Genomic DNA, 27,585 nt, shown 5'->3' with positions numbered 1-27,585 from the left:
CAGATCTGTCCTCTGTAGGCTAGATTGTCACATTTTAAAACGCTCGGTTCAGCCTTTGTGGACTTTGAAGGACACATTTGAAGTCTGCATCCTTTGGAGGATGCAGCCTTTGAAATGAGACACAGCAATAGTGATTCAAATGAATCATCGTGGTAACGAATCTTTAGCCGTGTCGCCGTGACACTATACGGAACTCAAGCCCCGCCCAGAAAAGAAAAGTTTAAACCCCCGGCCACAAACATTGTACGAAGAAAAAGAAGACAAACACTGTAGCAGATCCTGGTTGAATCATGTCGCTGTGCTCTGAAGTGTGAGGCAAAATTTGTGTTATTTTTCCTACCCAAAAATGAGGCTGTTAGGTGGATAAAGTTTATTTTTGCAAAAATACCTCATCATCACCCTAGCCTTGTGAGTGTTCCCATCATTTTTTTGATGAGTGATTTAGCAATCTTCATGCTTACAACAGGGCATTTGTCGGCCGTTTGTTAAAAGAAGGATCAGAAAAGACTATTGATGTGTGGGACTTTGTCAGAGCTTGACAGAAACTTTACAGTACACAGTTCATGGATCAGTTCCTTCCTCCATTTCACAAGTGTAGGTAATTTAAGTACGATTAAAATGGTTGCCTCCTTGTTTTCTCTAGCTTGCAAATTATGTATTTAATTGTGTTTTGTTACTTGTAACCACTCAACATGGCTTGTACTGTATCTGGTTAACTCTTTATATTATCATTTCGCATCTGAAGCCACGTTGAAAACGTGACACGTGCCGCTTTGTTTACAGATTTAAAAGTGTTTGTGAGCTTGCGATCGTCTGCCATTTGTCAGCTGTTCCTACACACGTGCGGCGGTCAAGTTTCAAAATTTTAATTAATTAATTAATACTGAACGTGTGTCACTGTTTTTACTTATGGTTAAGAATAAAGCAACATGCTGGTGTTAAACTGCATTGCTTTAATGCACTCCTGCATTGAGCTCACACATACACTCTACGCTCTGACTACTTCAAAATTGTTGATAAGCCGTGCTGGGCATTTCTCTCTGTCTCACACTGAACACAGTTGACCTATCGCAATAAACTGGGTCATTGGACCAATCAGTGCAGATTAGTACCATGCTAAAGATGGGGTTTGGGAACAAATAAATCGCTGAACGCATCATATGGGAGTCGTTGGGATAATTAGGTCAAAATAAATGCATATTATAAGACAATGAAAGTTGTTGGAGACCCCTAAAACCCAAATATGACCTTTTTAATGCATACGGGCTCCTTTATTTTAATTGTTACTTTCCACTCGTCAAAATATGATATTTCAATGTCATGTTATTTTTTATCATGCTATTATTATTATTTTATATACATGTTAAGTGTGCTGAGTAACACCAATGGTCGCTGACCCAATCTTAAATATAGCTGATAAGATTGTGAGCTTATTACTTTTACATTTTGACTTTTTTTTTTGCCTCTGCAACTGGTATTTAGTGACATAATTAAAGTCTTAGATTTGTGCAAATGAATCATTGTTTAATGTACTGCATCAATCAATGTTGTATTAACGTTATAATCTAATCGAGAAGATTAACAAGCCCTCTAAATTAAATAAGGAGATTCAATCTAACTTTCAGTTCAGCTTTGCCTCAGGCTTTAACACAGTGTCCTAAACAGATGTGACATGACAACACAATTAAATAAATATTATTTTTTCTGCTCAGTGCTCATAGATCAAGAAAATTCAGCTTTCTAGTCAGTGAAAAGTCAGGGAATTTGACATTTGGCTAGTAACTAGTACACATTTATAAGCTACAATTAAAAATTCATAAAATAAGATGACAGACATTCAAAGCTTAATTCTAAAATCTCAATAGACTCTTTGAATGTAAAATCAATGTAAAAATGTAATTTAACGGACAACAACTTAATAGTACATTTCAACAATTCAATAGTTGTTGAATTCTGGTAGTTTAATTGTTAATTTCTAACTTCTAACTTTCCACTTCTTTAAATAGAACTTCCTCCCAAGTTGCAACTCACCTGCCGTCCTGTCTGGTGATTGTATACCCATAGGTTGGTTTGTTAATGAAGCTGATATTTACGCCGACCAGAGGAGTCCCATCAGAAGTCACCACTTGTCCCCGGATAACACAGGCATGACTGTAGGGTTAAAAAAAAAAAGCGAAAAAAAAAAATCACAGCGTTGTGTTATGGCACAAAAAAAGCATCAGATGCTATTTGTAAACACATATAATAAATTAAATGAATCCCAGAGCTCTGAGGAAACCTCAGCGGGGCTTCCTATCTGAGAAGCAAAAGATAACAGGGGAAAAAAATGGGATAGTGTTTGTGTCATTCCTGCTGTTTGAGAGAACAATGCAGAGGTATGAGTGCTTTCAGTCACAGCAGATATCTGGGCTTGAAACTGCCTCTATTTGATGTTATCTGTCTGCCTCGGGAGCTCTGACTTACTGATCGATATGAAAAAGTCAAACACAGTTTCTTAAAATCCAGAACAAGTGCAAAACAACTTCCCGCTAGACAAGATTTATGACTCACTGCGCTGGAGATTTTTAATCAGGTTTCATGCTGTTCAGGTTGGAAATTACGAAGGACAAAAAAAAAAAAAGAAAAGAAAGAGAAAGAGAGAAAGAAACATATTTAGCACATTTAAAATCCACCAATATTACATTTTTTAACTCTTAACAAAATGAGTACTGTTGAATAAAGACATCTAAAAACATGCATTTGTTACTTTATGCAAAAAGTTTTAAATGACAACATTTTTATTATTTAAATCTGTAATTTTATTACTATTATAATCTTAAAGTAATTGTTGACATTTCTTTTCAAAAACATTTTACTCAAAAACAAAGTAGCTATAAAATTGAGTTATACGATATGAGAATCTCTTCATTTCTTTATTAGCTGCACATAAAATGTGTGTGTGTATATATATTTATACACACACACACAAAAAACAAGTTGACTTTTATGTTATCAAAGTCAAGTCGAAGTTGACTAGTCGCTGGTGACGCCAATAAACATCAATATACGCAAAATGCCAATGTTTTGCAACATGCCACAATTTGCGATTTATTAGCAGGAAATATATACACATGCTGTTTGACAGCTCGTAACACGTTGCAAAAACAACGCAACATTACCAATGACTAATTTTAGGGCAAAACGAATTCAGCGTCAACACATTCATTTAATTATTAGCGCGACATTAGCACCCGGGCAAATTTTTCTGCTAAATAAATGCAGTCAACAACATATCAACCTAACTGGCATCTCTTTGAGGATTTAAAGTTCACTCGAAGTTCATGTTCAAGTTCATGAATCTTTGACGCTGACATAAGAAAAAATATATTTAAAAAATTACTTTAAATAATCTGAGGGCAGTTTTATCCAGTGAAGCACCTTTTTTATGTAAAGCTGCCATGTAGTTCGGGTAAAATCACGTAATCTGTGCAGCGCAACTAATTGACGTCAATTACAAAGTGTCACGGCAGAGCATTAAAGTGAACCCTATATTTATAAATGTATATTACGAGTTGACTGGTCGACTTTAAAGCTCTGCCATTATGAGCTATATATATATATATATATATATATATATATATATATATATATATATATATATATATATATATATATATATATATATATATATATATATATATATATATATATAGCTTATCACAAAACTTTAAAAGAAATGTACCAAAACTCATGTTGGACAACTATATTTTTCAGCAAAAGCAATAGTAAAATTATATTATTTTTTCTCAAAAAAGTAATTTTCTATGAATATATTTAGTAAATGTCATACTGTACAACAATTTTTTGATTTATAATATACTTTGCAAAGCCCTTAATTTACACTATTTAATTTACACTTAATTTACACTTTTTTTTTTTTTTTTGACCCATTCAAGATTTTCCAATAGCTGTCTCTTAGCCAAATGTTGTCCTCTCCAAACCAACCATTGTTGTTCGTCAGCTTTCAGGGGATCTATCTGCTTTGGTGGTCTAGGGTCATACATTTAACTTTATATTGAAACCAGGCTGACTATAGTAGGCTACAGTAAGAAAAAATATAATAAATAAATGGAACTATAAAAAGCACATACACGCACGCACGCACACGCTCGCACACACATGCATGCACACACACACACACACACACGCACACACACACACACACACACACACACACACACACACACACACACACACACACACACACACACACACACTGGGGCTGTTTGAAGGTACAGTGTTAGCTGTTAAACATTCGCCAGGTAGCGGAACAATTAACACCGGTGTGTAAGAGAGCGGCCCTTTCCTGTCCTTACTGCGGGCAAGATCACAGACCCAACAATATCCTTGTCCCAGGGAGGCTAACTTTATGCTAATTTAAGCAGCCTCTCACCTTCAGCAGTCCTTGGCTCAGCTCTGCGTCCCTGTAAACAAAGCTAGCAGAGATAGCGCAGAAGTGCACAGCCCCACCGCAATGTCTATTATCAGACCGAGAGCAAACTCCAGTAGAATGGAAAAGAGAGAAAGGAAGTGACAAAGAAAGATCACTAAATAAAAGGGTGGCGAGATAGAGAAAGAGAGAGAGAGAAGGAGAGCTAGCGATAGATAGAATGTGTAAAGCTTTTGTCTATCTACAACATTGCTGGAGGTGACAGTTTGATTTAGAGGATTCTCATTCAGAAGGGGCAGCGATGCAAGTTTTCACAGAGCGCACTGAGTGGAACTGTCGGCTCACAGCCACGGCGCAATATACCGGGCTGATTCAACAACGGCACGACAAATCATTTAAATATTGACACTGAACGGATCTGAAGACGACAAAGGAGAAATGTGAAGTGGTCTAGACAAAAAAAGTCTAAAGTTCATTTGTTCAGCAAAAGCCCAGTTCAAACAAGACAGTCGGAACGAGCGAGAAATGCTCAAGGAGCTTTTTAAAACAACAGACATATCACCTTGTGTAGGCACATCTGCACTGAACTGACAACCGTGTAATTTTATAACATAGAAGCAAATTGTAGGCCACATCTGACTTGATATTAGACGAGACATCTTAAATAACTATAGGAAAGAGCATGCTAAAAGGCTCTGTAAGGCAGCCGGAAGGGCTATGAAACATTTTTCTCTGTGTGGAGTATTGTTAGTGCTATGTGTTTGGGGAAAGCTAAAAGAGCTACATGGCTAATGAGTTATATTAGTGCCTTTTGTTTTAGCAAAATTATTAAATAGCACTTGCCGCAAGCTTCTTAATGCTAAGCACTGTAATGTTAAGTAGCAAATACAATTTTCATGTGTAAAAACTAGCAAATATGGTTCTATGACGCATTGTATGTGTGGAGTAGTACTATTTGTTTGGGAAAAGCCAAAGCAACTGCATGGCTAATGGGCTAAATCATAGATATATACACTAGATATCGCATACGGACCCTGAGCATGCGTCAATATTGCCGCCACATTTGTGCTCCCAGGACAAATGTCATTCAACCGCACTAGTCAAAACAGTGTGCCAACGTGAAGATGCTGGACTTTAGCGCTGTGTACAGGTGTAGTAACGAGCAAACAAAAAAACAAGGTACAAAGGCAGAATATTTCTTAGGTAAGATTTTGTTTTTTACAATTTTGTATGTTCTCAACTTTTGTGCTAAACAAGTATCGTTATTGATGCTAATAGTCTCTTCACTGATCATAAGCGGAAGTAGCACCAACTTGTACTAAATCCTAGGCTTATGCTAGTTTTGTTGAATGAAATAAGCAAACAAAGCAAATGAAATGTGACAAGATGCTGTGGTGCCAGAAACTGATATTTTTGTCGGCTAAGTGAACGAGTCGTTGGGCGACGCAGTGGTGCATAGGTATTGCTGTCGCCTTACAGCAAGAAGGTCACAGGTTCGAGCCTCGGCTGGGTCAGTTGGCATATCTGTGTGGAGTTTGCATGTTCTCCCTGCCTTCGCGTGGGTTTCCTCCGTGTGCTCCGGTTTCTCCCACAGTCCAAAGACATGCAGTACAGGTGAATTGGGTAGGCTAAATTGTCCGTAGTGTATGTATGAGTGTATGGATGTTTCCCAGAAATGGGTTGCGGCTGGAAGGGCATCCGCTGCTCAAAAAATCATGCTGGATAAGTTGGCGGTTCATTCCGCTGTGGCGGTTCATTCCCCATTCCCTAGTTCATTCCCCGGATTACTAAAGGGACTAAGCTGAAAAGAAAATGAATGAAATGAATGAACAAGTCGTTCATAACGGAGATTCATTCACAAACAAATCGCTCCCTCCGTTAGAATGAGAAGTAAAAGCAGGAGAGGAAGTGTGTTTCAGGACACAGATTAGATCAAATTTGACAGGGAGCACGATAATACATTTCCATACACACAAACACATGCTCTTAGTCAGGAATGCCTGTGCGGTCACATGTCCATCAATGTAGAAAAGTGATGTAAAATTATAATTTTCATAATTTAAAAAAATTGCATAATGACCACAGGGAAAACTCCCGATAATAGATATATACAAATATGTGTATATCTCAGGCTCTAGATGGCCAGAGTCCTCCACTGCAGCTTGGTCCTGCATTCATTTCAAAGGAGTCCTGCCCTGTACTAAAATGGCGGCTCTATTGACGCATTCCTTCCAATAGACAACAACAGGGTAGGCGACATCTAATGTAAATATCTATGGGGCTAAATTAGTGCCTTTTGTTTCAGCAAAGTTATTAAATAGCACTTGCCGCAAGCTTCTTAATGCTAACACTGCAATGCTAAGTAGCAAATACAATTTTCATGTGTAAAACTAGCAAATGTGCTGCTATGAAGCAATGTTGTTACATGTGTGAAATAGTGCTAGTGTTATGTGTTTGGGCAAGGTTAAAACAGCTAAATGGCTAATAGGCTAAATTAGTGCACTTTGTTCAAGCAAAATTATTAAATAACACTTGTAGCAAGCTTCTTAATGCTAGCCACTGCAATGCTAAGTGGTAAATACAATTTTCAAGTGTAAAACTAGCTAATATGGGCTCTAGAGTTACAATTCAGGCATTTTAACAACTTAGCATCACTGATCCAAGTATTTTTAGCAGGTGCTGCCATTTCTTGTCCCTGTATATGTCATGTCATGCCATGAGGCCTTATTGCAAATCCCTAGGGACGGACAGAATCTGTCTTTTTTTTTTGTGAGTACAGCACTGAATTTTATAGAAATCTTGAGGATTTGTGCTGAATGGTGTTAAAAACGTAAAATACATACAAACAGACAAAAAAACTACAAAACCAATTAGAACGACTTGTTTGACAAGTTGAACTACAGTAGCTCTCTCATAAATATATTCACCAAAACACATAAGCTTTTTTTTTTTACTTTAAAAATTGTACTGTACAAAATGCATACATATATTACACCAAATTCAAAACTGCGCTACATTTCAAGCATAGCTAATGTGTAATTTACTGAATCCAGTATATGATTCCAAACATGATATTTACATATGTTAGTAATTGCTGTTTAACTTGGTAAATAATTTTTTGATTAACAGAGTGGACAAAATCTACCAAATTTGACATTTTCTACCATTTTGTGCTTTGGCTCAAGATGCTAACCTCAAACCAGATATCACATGGCATGTCTAAAACATAATTTTATGTATTTTCATATTATTGTTTTGAAAAAAATGAATGAGAAATTCACTGATTCTGAATAATCAATATAATATTGGTGTATCCTGTCAGCACCAATGGCATAGTGGTTAGTGCATCAACACCTAGCACCTAGGTGCTCTTGGCAACCCAAATTCGATTCCCGGCTCAAGGTCCTTTGCCGATCCTTCCCCTATCTCTGTTTCCCACACTTTCTAGTCTGTAAATCTCTACTGTCCTATCAATACCTATATATATATATATATATATATATATATATATATATATATATATATATATATATATATATATATATATATATATATATATATATATATATATATATATATATATATTGGTGTATCCTAAATATTTTGTACAAATTAATGAGGGAAAAATAATGATATGCTTCAATGCCTTTCAATTTTCTGCCAGAGAATTACTTGAAGTGAGTTACTTGCTTTTCTATCAGTGGTTTATAGATTGTTATGCCTTTTTATAACAGATGTAACAGAGTTGACCAGAACACAAAATGTACTTTCTTTGTAACATAAACATAAATAATATAGAAAATAGATGTTTCGAGCAAACGTTTGTTTGCTTTAGTAGAGTAAATGAGCAAAAAATATGAATTTGGACTTATTATTTAATTTAAGTCTTAAATCTTTAAATCAAAATGTCCATAAATACACATACACAAAACATTTTTTTGAGCTAGCGTGACATAGTTTGTGTTATTATTCAAAACTGTTTCAGTCAATTTTTAGTTTTTGAAAAACAATAGATAATTACACTACAATAGAAATCAAAATATAAAACAACAGTTTATCTTGGAGGTGCAAAATGTACTCGCAATTCACATATACACATACTTACACACAGTAAGTATACAAACAGATCAAATGAATGCCTCAAAAGTGTGTTTTCTGGAGATTTCTGTGGGCACAGATTTTGTGTGGCTCTACTAATTACTAAAAATGTCATAGGAGGTGCTTAACATACAATAAACATGCTCATTCTGTTACATTACATCTGTGTACAGCAGCATTCTTCTCTTTTGCAAATGTTGCAATAGAGAAAATAGAGAGAAATAATAGGCCATTTCAGGCAACCCCCCATTACCATCTCCACATGATGGTAAAAGAGCTAAGTACACTTAGATGCAGCAAGCAAACAACTTGACCCAAGTGCATTTTCATCCAAGCACATTAATTCTTTTGTGGAGTCTATAGCATTTAGACGGATAGAGAACATATTCTAAATACTCTTCCATAGTGTAGCCTTTAAAGTTTTTCAGAAAGATCTGTAAAACACAGATGCCTTTCATCATTTCTATCCATCCTTCATTCTTGTGGTTGGACATGTCATATGGGCATTTCTGACATGTCTTCTAGCATGCAGAAGTGCTTGTCCAATCAATAAAAAGGCCTGATCAGGTGACGGCAAGGGGCTCTTTTAATGTCTAAGAGGTCCATCTGGGCTGCTGTCAGCCTCTCTCATATCTGTCAGTGGGCGGAGGAACGAACGGCTAATAAATAATATATCAGCCCTGATATTTTTAGGTGAATTGAGGTCTCCGATCTTGAGGCTGGTGGCCGATTTCTAAAGCTTTTATTTATTTATGCCTTCTTTTTTTCTTCTTGGGAGATGATGGTGACGAAGGGTGGGCAGAGAGACCCTCGTCTTGAAATAATGAAGAGAGCGTCTGGAGACTCCCTACTGAGCTTTGCAAAAAATGTCACCTTGGGAAAATGTCACACGGTATTACAAGAGCATTTCATGAATACCAACTGACTTGTCTACAAAAGCCATATCAAACAAAGTCCAGCGTTTCATCTTTGCATGAGGTTACGCACATCGGACGCTGTGACACGAGTAGATTGAGGGCGCAGTGATTTATGCAAGAGAAGAACGTCTGCTAGATAGGACTGAGGAAAACGAGTGCATGAAGGAGAGAGCTGGACAGCTTTGAAGTGATCAGAGTCTCATTAGGACAGTGCAGATTAGACAAAGGGAGCTCGTACTTGCCAGAGGCTCAGTCACGCAAAGCAAAAGGCCATTCGGTCCAGAGTCTGAGCTGAACTGTGGGAAATGCAAAAACAATACTCTATAGTTCAGAAAGGGACTGTTCGGTGATCCGAAAACCCTCTAAACAAGCATTTTAAAATATTTTTCAATAATATAGAATAATATAGATGGAATGAACAGTTGTATAATTTATCTCAAACGTCATCTATTATTAATGTATATTAATATAAAAATGTGATATTTAACATTTGAAACGTAGAGGGGACAGAGCTTTCTCTGTGGAGGGTCCTCGGTTGTGGAACACCCCTCTAAAACCAGGCTGGTCAACCAGCTAAAACCAGCCAACCAGCCTAGGCTGGTTTAAGCTGTATTTTTCAGCAGGGCTGCTACATTTTTTTTATTTTTTCAGCCATTTCCCTTGCCTTATTTCTATGTTTTTATATTCTGTCTTTTTATTTTTACCTTGTCTGATTTTAAAAAATCTGTAAAATTTGTCTTTTAAATGTGCTCTATACATAAATTAACTTGAACTTGAAACTGTTGCTAACGCATTGTTAAAACTTTTTAAACCACAGAGTTGACAATAACAGAGTAGCTTAACCTGCATTCTGTGTGGGTCCCAATGCCCCAGTAAACTGCTGGTGATTCAGTGAGAGTCGTCTTTCGAATGAGAAGTTAAACCGAGGTCCTGACTCTCTGTGGTCATTAAAAATCCCAGGATGTCCTTCGAAAAAGAGTATGGGTTTAACCCCAGCATTATGGCCAAATTTGCCCACTGGTCTCTGTCCATCATGGCCACCTAATCATATCATAACCATGTGTGATCTGGCGCAATATGGCTGCCGTTGCCTTATTCAGGTGGATGCTGCACACTGGTGGTGGATGAGGAGAATACCCGCCAAAAATGAGTAAAGCCCTTTGAGTGTACAGAAAAAATGCGATATAAATTTAAGAAATTATTATTATTATTATTATTATTAAATGTTTTTTATATAAAATTATCCATTTTTACTGATGGTGACAAGTTTAATCTCTGCACTGATGATTTGGTGGTCATAAAAGATCTTGGTAACTGTTTAACTTTTTTTAAATACACCTTATTAATCTAATTAGCTATGTATGAGAAATGTGTCCTGTATAGTGTCTGACAATAGCAGAGTTTTATAATAATAACATTTTCCACCTTTTTGCTTTAGCTCAAGACTCTAACCTCAAACCTCATACCACTTGGAATGTCTAAAACTGATTTTAATGTATTTTCATCATATTATTGCTTTTAAAAAAGTGAATTTACTGAAATATCACAATAATAACAGAGTTCTCAAGCAATTAATCTAATATTGCTGTATCATTTTGTACAGTAGTTTGACATGCCTTCTAGATTTTCCCACCAGAGAAAGTGGCATCAAATCACATGCTTTTCTATCAGTGATTTACAGATAGTTTTGCATTTTATAATCGATGTAACAGAGTTGACCAGAATGTAGAAACCCCTGTAAACAAGATCCAAACCAGATCCAAAACAAGAAATTTCTACTCGAGTTTCCAAAGATTCAAAGCAAGATTAGGCCTAAAAACAGAAGGTTTTCAATCGAACACTCTTTGGAACATTATGCCTTTTGGAGACAAAAATCAAAACGTCGACGCACCCTGGGCGACACCATTAGAGACGTTCTCCATGGAGAGCAGGGGAAAAAAGATGCTCATTTGCTTGTTACGTTTTCATTTTTGCCTTTGAAATGTCAGACCCGCTTTCATGAAAGGAAATGCGGGGATACTCTACAACATTTCAAAGGAGTGCAACTTTTTCCCCAGTCTATGGCAGCGTCTTTTGTGCTCATTTCAGTTGAGAACAGGAAGAGAGCGAGGGACGAGATTGCTGCACGAGTGGGATGCAAATGCAAAATTTGGCGCTCATCTAGGTATTGTTTACAGATAAAAAGGGAACGCCACAAAATGGAGGCAAAAGATGAGAAGTCACAAGGGACCACACTGTGACAGCACTTCATACCAAACATCTTTAGGGCACCTTGGGATGAGCCCCGTGCCCTGTTTGTTTACAGGAACAAGAGCTGTAGATGGATTGACAGCATCTGCTTATAGTTACCGATTGATCTAAATATTACCACTATAGTGAATTGGGATTTGTAATAAAAAAAAAATGTAGCAAACTATGCAAAACATATTATTGAATCACTTACATGCCATCGAAAGGATTGGCACCAGGAATGACATGGGTGCTGTCACGGCCCACCAGGAAGTGGACACGCTGGTAGAAAGACTGCAGGGTGCTCAAACTGGAAGAGATCTGGGTTTCCTGAATGATATCCAGAGGATCGGGAGAACCCACACATAGAGATGTTGTGTGACATGATGCCTGCAAGCAGCAATCCGGGTCCATGCAGTCCGTCAACCCATCTGTTCAAGAGAGAGTGACAGAAAGGTTTAACTTTCAGCAATTATAATCATGCAGACTCTTTGCACATTTGGATGTAACAGTTTATAAACTGTTTGTGAACTTTCTTCACCCAAAAAAGAAAATTACCCAACAATTTAATCAGCTTCAAGCCATACTCAGTGTACTGTATATGCATTTCACTACAGTCAAACATACACATTTGAAGTAATTTAAAATTTTATCCAGGCTCTTCCATGCTGTATAATTGTGTTGGGTCAAAACCCTTTATCTAAGCTTCCAAAATTCTGTCGTAAAACTAACTCAGAAGTCACCAGGAGGTTAGTGCATGTCTTATAAAGCAGATCAATGTGTTTTTTTAAAAGATTTTAAACTATAAAGTCCAATCCTTGACTTCCAGCTGCTGTCAAATGCATGTTCTCGACAACTTCTTGGCTGACTTGACATATGGCAACAATAATGATAACGATGTACTCCAAAACCTCAAACTCTGCTTCTCTTACAGTGAAATCCTCTGACATTTTAACTTCACGTTTTCACTTTCAATTAGTTACTGTCAGTGTGAGAATTATACAATGACTATCATTCTGGTTAGACTTGACAGTTCCAGACCATCAACTGAATATTTTCCTGCATAACTTGCTGGGTGCGATCATGAATTGACAATGATATGAACCATTATCAGGGGTTCAAATTTATATCTAAATTAACTGTTACTGATATTACTGATTTAGCGCTCCTCATTCGTAAACTCATGCAGGAGCTTCCACTACAAGTGTGTCTAACATCACATCATGTGGCAACCATGAGTCATTAAAAAGAAGCTCGCTGGTTCGAGCCCAGGCTGGGTCAGTTGACATTTCTGTATGGAGTTTGCATGTTCTCCCTGTGTTCGCATATGTTTCCTCCGAGTGCTCCGGTTTTTTGGTGAATTTGGTAAGCTAAATTGTCTGTAGTGTACAGTTGAAGTCAAACCCCTGAATTATTAGCCTCCCTGTTTATTTTTCCCCCAATTTCTGTTTAACAAAGAGAAGATTTCTTTAACACATTTCTAAACATGATAGTTTTAATAACTAATTTCTAATAACTGATTTATTTTATCTTTGCCGTGATGACAGTAAATATTATTTTACTAGATCTTTTTCAAGACACTTCTATACAGCTTAAAGTGACATTTAAAGGCTTAACTAGGTAAATTAGGTTAACTAGGCAGGTTAGGGTTATAAGGCAAGTTATTGTATAACGATGGTTTGTTCTGTAGTCTATCGAAAAAAAAAGCTTAAAGGGGCTAATAATTTTGACCTTAAAATGGTTTAAAAAAAATTAAAAATGCTTTTATTCTAGCCTAAATAAAACAAATAAGACTTTCTCCATAAGAAAAATACTATCAGACGTACTGTGAAAATTTCCTTGCACTGTTAAACAAATATTTAAAAAAGAAAAAGAAAAATCAAAAGGGGGCTTATAATTCTGACTTTAACTGTATGTGTGTATGTGCACTGTATGTGCATGTCCTGGTCCTCCAGGTTGGGGGCTGAGGCATTGGGCTAACGACCCTCTACGTAAAAATTTGATGTTACGAAACACCAACATGGTGTGGCTAAACATCAACTTGGATATAAACTGACCTGGGAGTAAGTAAGTAAGTAACACAATCTACTTCATAAGACATATGTAAACCACCTGGTAGCCTATGGGTTAGTTTTTGTGACAGAATGAGCCACAACAAAATGTAAAACTACTGTTGTTTGTCTGTGAATCTCAGTCAAATTGGTCAGATGTGGCAGACTTCCATAGACAAGAATTGTTATTTTTCTACATAGAAAGGGGATAGAGTTTCATAAGCCTTAAACATAAGGCCAAGGCAGCTGCATCCAATGAGCACCTACTGTACAGAATGAGTCTTCCAGAAACTACTGTAGCTTTATCAGGTTTGACCTGGTTACCAAAAATGTTCATAACCTGCAGCACAAATGCTTTCTAACATGCTTATTTTGCTGAAGCTATTGTTATCCCCCTAGTTCGCAATCTCTAAATGAGAGGGAAAAGGATTTCATCATCCCAAGACGAGCACGGGCAAAACCGTTAGTAGAATCTCGAAAACTTCTGAGAAATAACAGTCTCTGTTGGACAGCTTTCTGTGCCCTACAGCTTCGTTATTGCGGTAAGTTAGAGCAAGTCTGACTTCTTATTTCCTTCATGTTTTTTTTTTCTTGCCAACACTTTCCACACCTCTACAGGCAGCTCAGCCTCTCCCTCCTGTAATTCTGCTGAAATAATTCAGGACTTCAGGCCATGCTGAGAGGAACCCTTTAATGTACTGAAGTGGGTCATCCCTTATTCTCTAATAACTCTCTCTCTCTCTCTACTTTCAAGAACCTCTTTGACCAGATGGGCCAGATTACAAAAATAACACCTCTCCTGGTGGAAACGTTTACATGGCTTGTTTCAGTCATCATCATAGTACCATCAATTGATTGCTTTACTGTGAGTACATGCGCCAGAACTTTCAAACCGCTCAGTGCAGATTGCGATCGGACAAGACTACCACTAATTTAGAGCAGGGGTGTCCAATCCTCCTCCTGAAGGACCACTTTCTGGCACAGTTTATTTCTGTCCAGCTAGAAGTATCTTGCGAGTCTAGACCTTAGGTATGTGTTTGCTGTGTATGACATCAAAATACCGCGAGAGCAGTTGGATAGCCGACGGCTCTGTATGACTTGGAATTGCTCTGACTGTACTCATGATCAAGGTTTAATTAGGGGGGTCAGACCCCTTCAACATCACCCCGCCCCATATTTCGCACCCTGACTATATTAAAACAGCAGACCACAGTAATTAATACAGCTTATCAGTTCACTATACTTAAAACTACAGAGTGTTGTAGCATTCATTACCAACGTGATGTAAATATTGCAATACAATATATAGTGTCGTACACTTTACTATAGTATGGCTCAAAAACAAGTATTTTTACATGGATGTAACTTCAAATCATTAAATCAAGTAATCTTCCAGAAATAAGTTGGAACAACTCTGACTTAAAGGCTTGGTAGGAGGTCAGTTGTGTGTGGCTGTTTTCTGGGAAATGGAAGCTAGTTGACGTGGGCATAAGATTTACTTGTTATCTTGGGAAACACGAAGCCTATGTCTTTTACAAAAAAACAGCTCTATACAAGATCTTAATGTTTTAGGGGCAGCAGTGGCCTAATGATTAGAGACTAGATTTGGACTTGTTGCAGGTTTGAATCCTGGCATCGGCAGTGACTGTACATGTATGTGTTGGGAGTGAATAACCAGCACTCATTTCCTCCCACAATACCATGGCTACGGTAAATCCCTTGAGCAAGGCACCAACTGGGGTGCTCCCATGGGTGCCGCAATGGCTGTCCACTGCTCGGGGTGTGTGTTCAAAATGTGTGTGGATGGGTTAAATGTAGAGCAAAAATCATTTTCTTTCATTTTCCTTTCCTTTAGTCAACCTCTAATCATCCAACCAGATTTGAAGGACACATTTACAGTTTACATCTCTTTGTTATGACAACTTGACAGTTTCTCAATTAAACACATCAGTGCCCTATTAAAAAATCAGTATATAATAGTATATATACAGTATATAGTATAATCAATCTATATTATTTAATGACATTTAATAATATTTTAACAACAAATTACATTTGTAAAACTGCAGTTAAGGTCAAGAAAAATATATTTGATGCCATCGTAAAATTCATGACACAATTATAATGCTTTCATAACAATCATTTCTATTACAGATTTATGACAATCACAGTTGTCTTGGTAATGTCAAGTTGTCATGACAGGTTAAGATGTTTTTGTTTGTCAAGTTGTCATAACAAAGACATCACAAACAATGTCACCTTTGCATTCAAAATGACATAACCGAGCGAATTAGTATATCTTTGTTAATCACCCATCATTCCACTTTGATTTTGGGAATAATATACAGTTAAGATAGGAGAAGAGAAGAGAAGAGAAGAGAAGAGAAGAGAAGAGAAGAGAAGAGAAGAGAAGAGAAGAGAAGAGAAGACTCCAGCATGTTAAATCTTGGTAATAAATGTCACAGCAGCATGTTGTTTGTGTTATACCTCCGTCATTGTCCTTGCCGTCACTGCAGGCCGTCTCCATTGATGTGTCGCAGCCTGCTCCCCGCCAGCCCAGTTGACAAACGCAGTACCAGCCATTATTACCCAGCGTGCATCTGCCATTGCCATTGCACAGACCAGGGCAGCCCTCTGTGCACACAAAAGCAAAGCTTACACATTAGGAAGAGCACTTCTGACCAAAAACAAACACTGCACTATAACAGACAAACCCTAGTGACTATATTCAAGACAAAAAAGCCAAAATGAAGGGCTGCAGGTCAAAAGAGTGGTTCAGTAATAACAGTGATAACTTCAGGTGATTAACTGATACACCTTTTTAAGCCCTTATATCCTATGGAGGCAGACTTATACTGCAGAGCTCCACCAGATCAATACATTCTCATTAGTGTTGTACAATAGATGCACAACTCAGCTCTAAAGAGAAGGAGAGAAAGAGAGCCAGAAAGACAGGCAAGACAATGGAATGCAGCAAAGGTAGAAGCAAAATCTAAACTGGGAGAAAAGTCTACTAGTCTTAAAGGGTTATTTCACACCAAAACAAACAAATACTGTGATTCCAGGCCTTTGTTCATCTTCAGAACACAAAATAAGATATTTTGGATACCCCTGATCCTCCATAGACAGCAATTGTACAGACATTTTCAAAGTCAAGTTTAAAAAGGTACCAAAAATATCCTATAAACAATCCATGTGGCTACAGCGGCTCAATAAATTTAAAAAAATTTTTGAAGCTACAAAAATACTTTTGTGTGCAAATATATATCTAAAAAAATCTCAATAGTTTATTCTCCTCAGTGTCAGTATAGGGTGCACTTTCATGTGTTGCACCGAAGTACCGAAGATGCATCAGTGCTTTGTTTCGAGGAAGTCGTCCGTGGGCATCTTTTTGCGCACATTCATGAGAACACTACAATGATGTATACCCCATACACCACTGTAGTGTTCTCATGAATGTGCGCAATATACTGACCCTGAGGAGAAGGAACCTTTGAATGAAGGTATTTTTGTTTTATGTGCACACAAAACCATTTTTTTTTCTAGTTTGATAAAATTCTGATTAAACCATTGGGTATGTCTTTTTTTAGGTATGTCTCTTTTGGGTATGCCTCTATAAAAAAATCCAGGCCTAAAATCCAGGGAAATTTAACTGAAGTTAAACTCTGCAGAAAAGGTAAAAACTCATGGGGATCAGAACGTCCTATTGGGCACAGTAAGGTGGTCCTTCGTAGACATTACACATCCATGATGGTGTAGACTTCACAGCAGATTACTTCTCAACAGTCTATGCATCCTATAAACAATACATGAGTCTACAGTGGCTCAATCAGAAAATTTTCAGGCTACTTTTGTGTGCAAATATAAAAATCTCAACAGTTTATTTTCCTCAGTGTCAGTATATGGTGCACATCCACATGTCACACTCAGTTGCCTTACTGTCGTATTACCTAAGATGAATTTGTGCTTTTTTTCGAGGAACTGTCATGTTGGCATCTGGGGTATTCATCAATGTAGTGTTCTTATGAATGTGCGCAATATACTGACACTGAGGAGAACAAACCGTTGAATAACAAAGTTATTTTCGGACCAGGGGAGGCCAAGCTGGAGCACTCACTCTGGTCCCCCCTGCTCTGCAGTGGTTGGGGAAATTCGAAATTGAACCAAAAAACAAACCATTACAATTGGCATGCAAAAGTATTTTTTTAGCTTGATAATATTCTGATTAAACCATTAAAGATGTTTTTTGTTATTGGGACTATTGCTGTCTATGGAGGACGAGACGGCTCTCAGATTTCATCTAAAGTATCTTAATTTGTGTTCAGAAGATGAAAGATGGATTGGAACTTCATGAGGGGGAGTGATTATTAGATCAACTAACCCGTAAATGTGCAGAACGTAAACTCCAATAATTCAAAAACACATTCTGTTCTGTTGCTATATATTGTTATACAGGTTTACAGGGCTGCAATTGAGCAGCAAGGTTAATGTTGACAGGTTGCAGAAAGCACAGGTGGCACACAGTACTACCGTCACGGTACGCTCCGTAAAACAGCGTAAAATGTCTGTCATTGTCATGCGTTACCCTCCTCCCCTCAATGCCACTTATCAGCTACCTGTCCAATTCCATTTCCTGAGATGAAAACACAGACGAAAGGCGAGAAACCCGTTGCCATCAAATGTAAAATCCTGACATGCTTTTCACAAGCCAAGAAGCGCTCTCCAAGATGTCTGAGCTGACCTATTTTGTCAGCGACAGTTAGCACAGCCACTGCTGGAACATCATAGAGACTAAAAGATGGGGGAGAGTGAGAGTGGGAGTTTGTGTAAGGAAAGAAAGGTGCTGGATGCCTGATAAGAAGGAAATCCGAGATGCCTCTAAAAGCCATGATCATTTCTAAAGATGGCCCAATGTTTTCATCCAGCCTTTGTGCATCAATGTTCCAAGAAAGCTCTGCTTCAATAGCTGATATTCGTAGCTGGTGTACATTTAGCACCATCTGATGTCAGAGAAAAGAGAATCGCTGATCCTTGATGTAGCTTGCAAGTCTATGCCAAATGGAGAAGCCATTGAGGAAGCAGGCTGTAATGGTAACTTACATAATTATACACTGTAGCTGCTTGGATCAGCACATTGTCATGTAAACATCAGACTGAGTGATGGAGCTTTGGAACAGTGGTTCAAACATGTGCTGTGATACACTAAGCCATGGTACTCTTCGGTGAGATATCCCTAATGGCAATCTTGATGACTTGCAGTCTCATAATCTTGTTCAAATGTGCACCTTCTTTAGTTCAGTCCTATTCATGATTTAACAAACCAGAACATGCTAAATAAATGTCTTTATACTGTAAATTATTCAGGGAGGGATCAGAGCCAATAGCCTCATGGCAGTGCTCTGACAGGCACACATGCACATAAATTATTCTTTAGAATTTGTTGGGTGGTTTAGGTGCTATATAGCACTGTTGCTGCTTAAAAACATGCTGAACCCAGTGTGACTCTTTTAACTTCTTCTTAGTCTCTTTGTTTAATTGGGCAGCCATGGTCTTATGGTTAGAGTTGGACATGTTATCCAAATGTCGCAGGATCAAGTCTGAATACCATCAGGAATTGTAGGTGGAGGGAGTGAATAACCACTGCTGTCTTCTACCCTTAGAATCACAGCTGAGGTGATTCCCTTGAGCAAGACACCAAACCCCGCAACTGCTCCTCAGTTGGTGCACCGCACGTTATGTATGTGTGTGGATAAATGCATCTGCTAAAAAAAAAAAATTGGGAAAGTATTAAAACCATAAGATTATAATAAGGGATACCATCAACTAAACATTTTCCACGTCGACTAGTAGTCATTCATATTAAGCAATTAGTTGTCTAATAGAATGTTTACTAATAAATCATTTAAATCATAATAATGAGATTTTAATTGCCTACTCAACCTAATAAGTGAGAGCACATGCAGCACACCAGCAGAGTTACTGCTTGTAAATGTGTATGGGAAAACCCATAGGCAGGCTACATTATCATTTGAATAATGTATTGATAAACTAGTGCTTTCTTTAATTTTGAATTAAGAGATGAAGTCAGAGACACTAACTATGTTTCCATCCAAAGATGCAAATTAAATTTATGCGCAAAACAGGAATATTGCATAAAAGACGTGCGAATAAAGCAGCGTTTTCATCCAATGAGTCAAGGAGAACAAAATCGTCACTTTTTGATTAACTGGCCAAACATAAATATAAAGAATGAATTTGCTGTGGTAGGGGAAGCTGTCTGAATCTTTTATTCATTTAATGAATACGTAGTGGCGTTTGAAGGCGTGAGAGAGGGAACACAGGTAATTAATAATATAATAACACTAATACTGCAATGGTTACGACATCTTAGAATGACCAAAACAACATTTCAGATGTTTTACAGTGTGCTCAGCCAGCTGGTTTGTCCATTTACATACATTTTTATCATCACATGATATCTTTTAACAAAATCACATGACTTTAATGCGCATACTGGAATTTGTCGGTAGAGATGTTTCCATTGAAGTTTATGCGCATCTTTTCTTCATCATTTTCAAAACTTATGCACATCATGGTATTTCCATCAAGCATTTTTTTCTTAGCATTTTCATATGCAAAATGCTCAAAAAATTTGTGAATAAAAACAAAGCTACTGACTCAATCATCATCTCCATGTTTGATACAGCATGTTTAATACAGATTACACAGTTGAATCCTAAAATCACATGTAATTGTTGGTTCCTTTACTGTACATCTCAGGACCCTTTCTGTCTATGGATGATAAGGGAGCTCTCGGATTTACAATTTTCAGGTCTTCCAAACAAAATAATTTTTGACCTCAGAAAAATATTAATTGATTATAATCCAATTCATAGCAAAACATGAGAGTGAAATAACATGTCTAAAAATCTCATGATTCTAACTCTTCACCATTTGACAAATGTGGTGTATGACACCATTTGACAAATGTGGAGTATGACACCATTTGACAAAGGTGCTATATAGCACATTTAAAGATAGGTGCTATAAAGCACTTAAACTTGTACCCCCCCCCCCCCCCTTCTTACAATTACAATCCACAGAACCACTTCAGAGCTATTTAGCACCAATTTTGTTTAGAATGTAGGGCAGTTGCATTTAGATGTCCTGAGTTCAAGGCCCAATCCTAATTCCTAATAAATTTTGAAGCCCTTTCAATTTTATACTCTGTTTCAAGAGCCAAGGGGAAGGGGTAGGGTACAAAAATAGAATTGGGATTGAGCCCAAGTTCCTACTCAGGTACTTTTCCTGATCTCCATTACTCACCTACTACTTTCTCAATAACGGCAAAAATGCCTTTAGAAAAAATTCCAAGCCCATGTACTGAACTAAAGTTAAACCCTGCAGAAAAGGCGAAAACTCAAGGGCAGCAGAGCGTCCTATTGTGCACAGTAGGGTGCTCCTTTGTAGACATTACACATCCATGATGGTGGAGACTTCAGAGCAGAGTGCTACTCAACAGTCTATGCAATGCACAACAACAAAGTGCAGACTTTGAAGGTGGCATCCCATAAAGGACCTTTACATCCCATTTCTTGTCTTTTCTCAACTATCAACAAGAGTGTCCAAAAAAAAGCAGATAAAAAAGCTTAAACATAAAAAGCTGGAGATGAAATCACAGTTTGAAGCTGACCTACTGTCCATGTAAGGACAATCTTCTTTGCTACAAGGCGGACAGTGACAGTTACATGCTTTGCTAACAAGCAAAGGGCAATCTTGACTAGCAGACAGCAGATTCTTTCTTCTACATGCAAACAGACAAACAGCTGCACAGTCTGCAGTGGCGAGACGTCTGAATGGTTTGTTCTGAATGCTTATTAAAGGGCTAAATAAATAAAGATCTGTGCTCTGCTGGCAGCAGTTCAGCTTAATTGGCAGCCTTTTCAGAGAGAGGCCCCTGTGGAGCGCACCCGAGCATCAGGCTGAAACAGCTCCAGAGGGCCACAAAACGACCCCTGCAGCTCACGCTAGCCGCACTGCCTCTCTATGCCGCGAGAAAGGGAGGGAAGGGGTGGGTTTCACAGAGGCAGAAATCCAGAGACAAGAAAGGGAAAAAAAAACAAGGAGCACGTAGGGGGTGTGGACAGCCCAGGGCCCTGGCATCACCGGTGCATAGCATGCTTTAATTAGAGAGGCTGCCGCTTCAGCACCTCTCCAAACCACCAACACCCCCCTCCTAGAACCTTCTCCGCTGTACTACACAGCTGCACTGAACATCCATTATGCATGGCGTCGGTTGGCAAGGTCCGTGACCCTCCGCCAGCCCTCCCTCCTTGGATCCTGTGGGCCATCCATCCCCCTGAGTCCCACAGCAGGGATACGGCAGCTAAGGAGACGCTCCGACTCTCGTGCCGCCCACTCAGCAGGCATGAAAGTGCTAAGTGACGCAGTGGCAGAGCAGCGTATTGAATGTGGTGGCACAACAGCAGCATGATTCAACGAGGACTGCGTTGGTGAGGCATGAAACATGGGCTGAATGTAAATGCGAGTGGAACCCTAAAGATGAGCTTTTTGACGGATGGGCTGATGGAAGGGTGATGGACGACAGAGCATGAGAGAGGAAGAAAAGATAGGACAGGAGGAGTGCCATACCTTTCACTACCTTATCCAGATAGTGAGCTTTAGGGGGAGATAAAAGACAAGGACATATAAGGGAAGTTTCTGAACAGTGCTGCTTCCATGACAAGACACAGACAGCTAGAGGCATGGGCTGGTTGCTCAAGACTGCTACGTTAACTGAAACACAGAAGGGGCTGCAAAGCGATAGCAAGGACAATAACATGCAACAAGCAAAACAAGACGTCACAGGCTGGGAGAGAGTTAAAGGTATGGTGTGACAAGGTAGAGAAAGAGAGAAGTGAAAAAAAAGATGTAGAGACAAGTCTCGATTTTCAATATATTAATACAAGATTTTTTTGGAAACACTTTCTATAAAGATATATTATACCGCATTTCACATTCGAATAAGTATTAGTTTAGATTTAAAAACCAAGTGGACATGTGTCATACAGCTTCATACATAAAAACTAATGTTGGGTTCACACCAAACTTGGAGCATCACATCAGTTGTTCAAGTTTACTCGCGGAATGATTTTCACTTTAAGTAAATTTTCTGCTCGAGTTCAAATTTTATTTTATTTTAAAAGTATGACTGAAGCATTCTCGGCAAAGACATCTTACATTCCACATAATCTGTGCTGCCTGGTGGTAATTCACCTCTATTCGCACATTTGCATTGAGTTTAAGGGTTGTCACGATGCTGGAATTCGATACCAATCGGTACTGAAATATTAGCGTTTCAAAGTCAGCTCAGCTCGATCAGCTGGTTTGTTTATAAGCTGACATACGAGCGATCCTCTGAGGGATCACTGCTTTAAAATGCTCCAGTGTTCCTGTCTCTGTAGTTACACGCAGTTAACAGCGACAAAATCAGTGAATCGATGACCTTCACAATCAATCACAATGGCAAATTGGTGCTGTTTATGAACGTGCTCAACAGTGCTGATATGTTTGCAGGAAATTGACGTTTTTACAACTTCAATACCGATTGGTATCGAACTCCAGTATCGTGACAACCCTATTAAATTTGCATGTAACTTATGCTGGGTTCACACCAGACATAGAGCACTGTGTCGCTTGCTCTCGTTTACTCACAGGATGTTGTTTGCCTCACGCATATTTTCCGCTTGAGTTGATTTATTTGAATTTGCATGGTAGACAAGATTGAGACAAATTACGTGTGCTCGCAGCAAATGTGTCATTTTCACTATGCATTGCTAATTCGCCTCTTTTCACATGTTTGCATTGACTTTGAATGTAACGTACTTGCCTGAATGGTTAATGTCGCATTTGCTGTGAACCCAGCATTACTCAACTGAATAGTTAATTCCACGTTTGGTGTAAACACAGCATAACAACACATTTTATAAAAATAGTTCACACAAAAAAATAACACTCTGACATCATTTACTCACCCTCTAAGTGTTCCCAACCCATTTGAGTTTCTTCTATTGAACAAAATAATACATTTTGAGAGAATGTTGGAAAACAGTAGCCATTCACCAGTGACGATTTCGTTGAAATTTTCGGGCCAAACAAGTTTCTACTGACAAAAATGAGACAATAACTAAATAAAAATTAAGTGATGATGACAACAACTATAATAAAAATATCCGAAAATATATTTTCATTGACTAGTAAAAACGAGATGAGATTGTGATTAAGGGACGTATTTTGGTGTGTGATGCATGATGCACATACGGACATTTGAAAAGTAGCTGGTCCACCTAAGATGCGGGATGCAATTACATCATCTTCCATAGGGGCGTCTGTCTGACTAAACTATGTTGAAATGACAACAGCAGAGCGAAAAAAAAGATTCACGTTTGATGTCAAGACAAAAAGACCGTAAACCGTATGGCGAGGAAATAGCTGATAAAAACAACAAATCTAAAGCGACATCAGCATGCCAGGACATCATCCTAAAATTCGTGCAAAGGTAAACTCAGACCTTTTTTATTTACCTGAGTGTGTGCTTTTGCTTAACTGAAATAGTATAGCCTCTCGCTGGCCTTTGAAAATGAACCCTGTTAGATTGTACGATAAAAGTTATTACATCGGTATGTCTTAAATTCAATAAGTCTTTAAATCTTTAATGCAAGTCTTAAAATTGTTATGAGACTGTTTAATTTACAATATTTTAATTAAATTACACTTAAATTAAACCAAATAAATTTTAGTCAACTAAATAAAGAGTAGATTTAGTTGATTAAAATCTTATGAAATATAGTTGACTAAACTACTCAAATAATTCAGAAGAATAAAATGTGAATAAAACTAAAATTGATTTTAGACAAAAGACTAAGACTAAAAGGAAATCAAAATTTGCTGTCAAAATTAACACTGCCTATAGTATTTTTTTCCTGTGGATGTGAATGGCTAGTTTTGGTTACCATGCATTTCCTACATTCTTTAAAAGTATAATCTTTTGTCTTAAAATAACAGAACAAAATAAAGGTTTGAATCAACTTGAGGATGATTAAATGGTGAGTACATTTTAATTATTGAGTGAACTTTAACGCTGACTTTTTGGAAAGTGTTAATATTTATGCAAGTTAACATTTCTGTACAATTAGTACATCTTTCACATATAAAACTGTGTGATGATATTAAAAGCTTATAAAGACAAGTCACCAATAAGACAGCCAATCCAAACAGCACTGAAGAGGCAAGACGTCACCTGTCCAACATTCTGCACAATACACCACAGATCACCAGACTTACCACCTTTAATGGCACAAGCTTTATAAGACTGTAGGGTCCCTGTTGTTGTTCTCACTATGGTACATGTATGAAGAACATCAATAATGCATTAAGAAAACATTAAAAGACAGAACCCTGGTGCACTGGCCCTGGAAAAATTGTTTCTGGTTTTGCTGAACTAGAAAGTTCATAAGATCAAATGAGATTTATTTTTTTTTTTTTTGCTTTGTTCTTCTCTGATGTTTTGCGAGCTGTACTCTGAGACACAAATCATAGGTTACAGCTGGAAAACAACAATTTCAGATCAGACTATGCACGTTTCTTTAACAGAGCTGATATGATGGGGATGTTTTTTGAACAGAAAGGATCAGACAGAATGAGACAGAATGAAAAACAATGATGTTGAGAGACACTGTTAAAGACAGTCTCACAGCAGGCTGCTTAATGACACATTTAGATTATTTACGTGAGATAAGTGAGAAGATAAATGTCAGACACTTAAAGTGATGCATCTATGTTTCAAGTATTTGTATAGATTTGTATAGTCTATTGGCGTTGTTTACAAACACAAGTTAAACAGACAGGTTGGTCACTAGTGTATGTTAAACAAGAACATTATATTTGGATTAGCTTCATTAGGGGCTTAATAACCCAATGCCAATCCATATTTCCATTACTAAACCACCTAAGGAGATTTTGCATTTCTATGGGTAAAACAAATAAGATAAATAGTATAGCAGGGTATCTAGAGTATATAAAATGTAAATAAATATTAAATGTCCATCTATGCTCCTGGTATTACAATGCGTCTTGGTCAGTTGGATCACACACACTGCAAAAAATGTTTTTTACTTAGTCTTGTTTGTCCAAATATATAAAAATTCTTATATCAAGAAACATTTCCTAGGCAAGCTTAATATTATGTCTTCAGAAATAATATGCCAATATTAAGTGAGTTTTTCCATAAAACAACAAAGAACTGGAAGGGTCGTGATGGTGGGGATGAAATCTGCAAAAACGGGAGGGTTGACATGAAATTAACACGAACGGTGAAAACATCTTTGCGAGGGAACACAAAAAAGTTAAACTTAAATACTAATAACAATAAATAAGCATTTTCCTATCACTCCTTTTTTTTCTCCTATCCATTTTTATTCTCCCACCCAGTTTTTTTTTCTTCCGCCATCACATCCCTTCTGGGTGTCTGTATAAAACAAGCAAAATAATCTTGTTTTTCCTTTTGATATAAGGTTATTTTTCTTAACCCATTGGCAGATTATTTAGCTTATAAGTAAAATATAAGTTATTTTGCTTGTGTAGACAATTCTTTGTGATTTAAGAATTTTAGATATTTGGACTAGAAACAAGACAAAAAGTAAGAAAAGCATTTGTTGCAGTGCAAGTAGATAAGAGAACACTTTCCCATTTATACAGGGAGGCAGGTTAACAACCTTTGCATAGTTGTGCTGTTAAAACAGAACATTTTTTTTTACTACCATTTATATTCATAAAATCACTGCAAAATTGCTTTTCTTACTTAGAGCTTTTGTCTTGTTTCTAGTCCAAATATTTAAAAACTCTTTTATCATGAAACATTTTCCAGGCAAGCAAAATATAATGTCTTTTTTCAGAAATAATTTGCCAATATTAAGTGAGTTTTGATGTGAGATTTAAATGTTTTGAGTTCTCTCGCAAAACTGTTGTTTGACAAACACTTCCTGTTCACTTCATACGTGTCAACCCTCCCGTTTTTGCCAGGATTCTCCTGTATTTTACCATTCTATCTTGCTATTATTTTATCATTAAGTGTTTTCCCTATATTTCTCCCATATATTTTATCTTGAAAGCAGGTTGAAATTAATTTAAAAATGTCTGCATTCACTTTCTATTAATTAAAGCTGTGCATCGATCATCATGCAGGACACTTGGGGATTCGGGTGTGTTTAAGCAAGACAAATACACTTTATAATATGTAAACATGTCCGTCCTGCGTGATTTATTTTAAACACAATTAATTTTCTCTTAAATGAACACAAACGGTTAGTAAAGTATTCAAATGCTTTCATTCTAGATCTGTGCATTCTTAAAGTGACACCTCTGTTATCAAACAAAACAAAACGAGAGATTCATTTTGCTGCTCTTCACTCGTTTGATAACAGATGTGTCACTTTAAATGGCGTGTACAGAAGCTGATCTGGGATCAGTTTATCATACGGAGCGCGTATGGAAAGAAAGTGAATGCAGACATTTTTATATTAATTTCAATGTGCTTTCAAGATTAAACATATTGGACATATTTGGAAAGTACTAAATGACGGGATGATAGCAGGATAGAATGGTAAAATACAGGAGAAAATCTGCAAAAACGGGAGGGTTGAAATGTAGGAAGTGAACAGGAAATGTAAAAACATCTTTGCGAGGGAACACAAAAACTTTAAAAAACAAATATTTTCCTATCAGTCAGCTTTTTTTTCTCCCATCCATTTTTATTCTCCCACCCAGTTTTTTTTTTCTTCCACTCATTTTTCCCCACCATCAC

At 37.4% G+C, this 27,585-nt stretch overlaps 1 protein-coding gene across 8 annotated transcripts in view; it reads right to left on the bottom strand.

Moving 5' to 3' along the window:
- Positions 1-27,585, bottom strand: part of tenm4 (teneurin transmembrane protein 4) — a 493,967-nt gene that overhangs the window by 114,305 nt on the left and 352,077 nt on the right. For 6 of the 8 annotated variants that reach the window (XM_056474308.1, XM_056474302.1, XM_056474300.1 and 3 more), the window contains 4 exons: positions 22,377-22,403; positions 16,212-16,358; positions 11,888-12,104; positions 2,032-2,151 (listed from right to left, as the gene is read on the bottom strand). In XM_056474308.1, the coding sequence (XP_056330283.1) occupies positions 2,032-2,151; positions 11,888-12,104; positions 16,212-16,358; positions 22,377-22,403 (511 nt within the window). The remainder of the gene's footprint in view (positions 1-2,031; positions 2,152-11,887; positions 12,105-16,211; positions 16,359-22,376; positions 22,404-27,585) is intronic. The other 2 variants (XM_056474303.1, XM_056474304.1) reach the window with 1 other exon arrangement.

The sequence above is a fragment of the Danio aesculapii genome, chromosome 15 (assembly GCF_903798145.1).
Source record: "Danio aesculapii chromosome 15, fDanAes4.1, whole genome shotgun sequence".
Lineage (NCBI taxonomy): Eukaryota > Metazoa > Chordata > Actinopteri > Cypriniformes > Danionidae > Danio > Danio aesculapii.
This window is presented reverse-complemented; position numbering and strand designations above follow the sequence as displayed.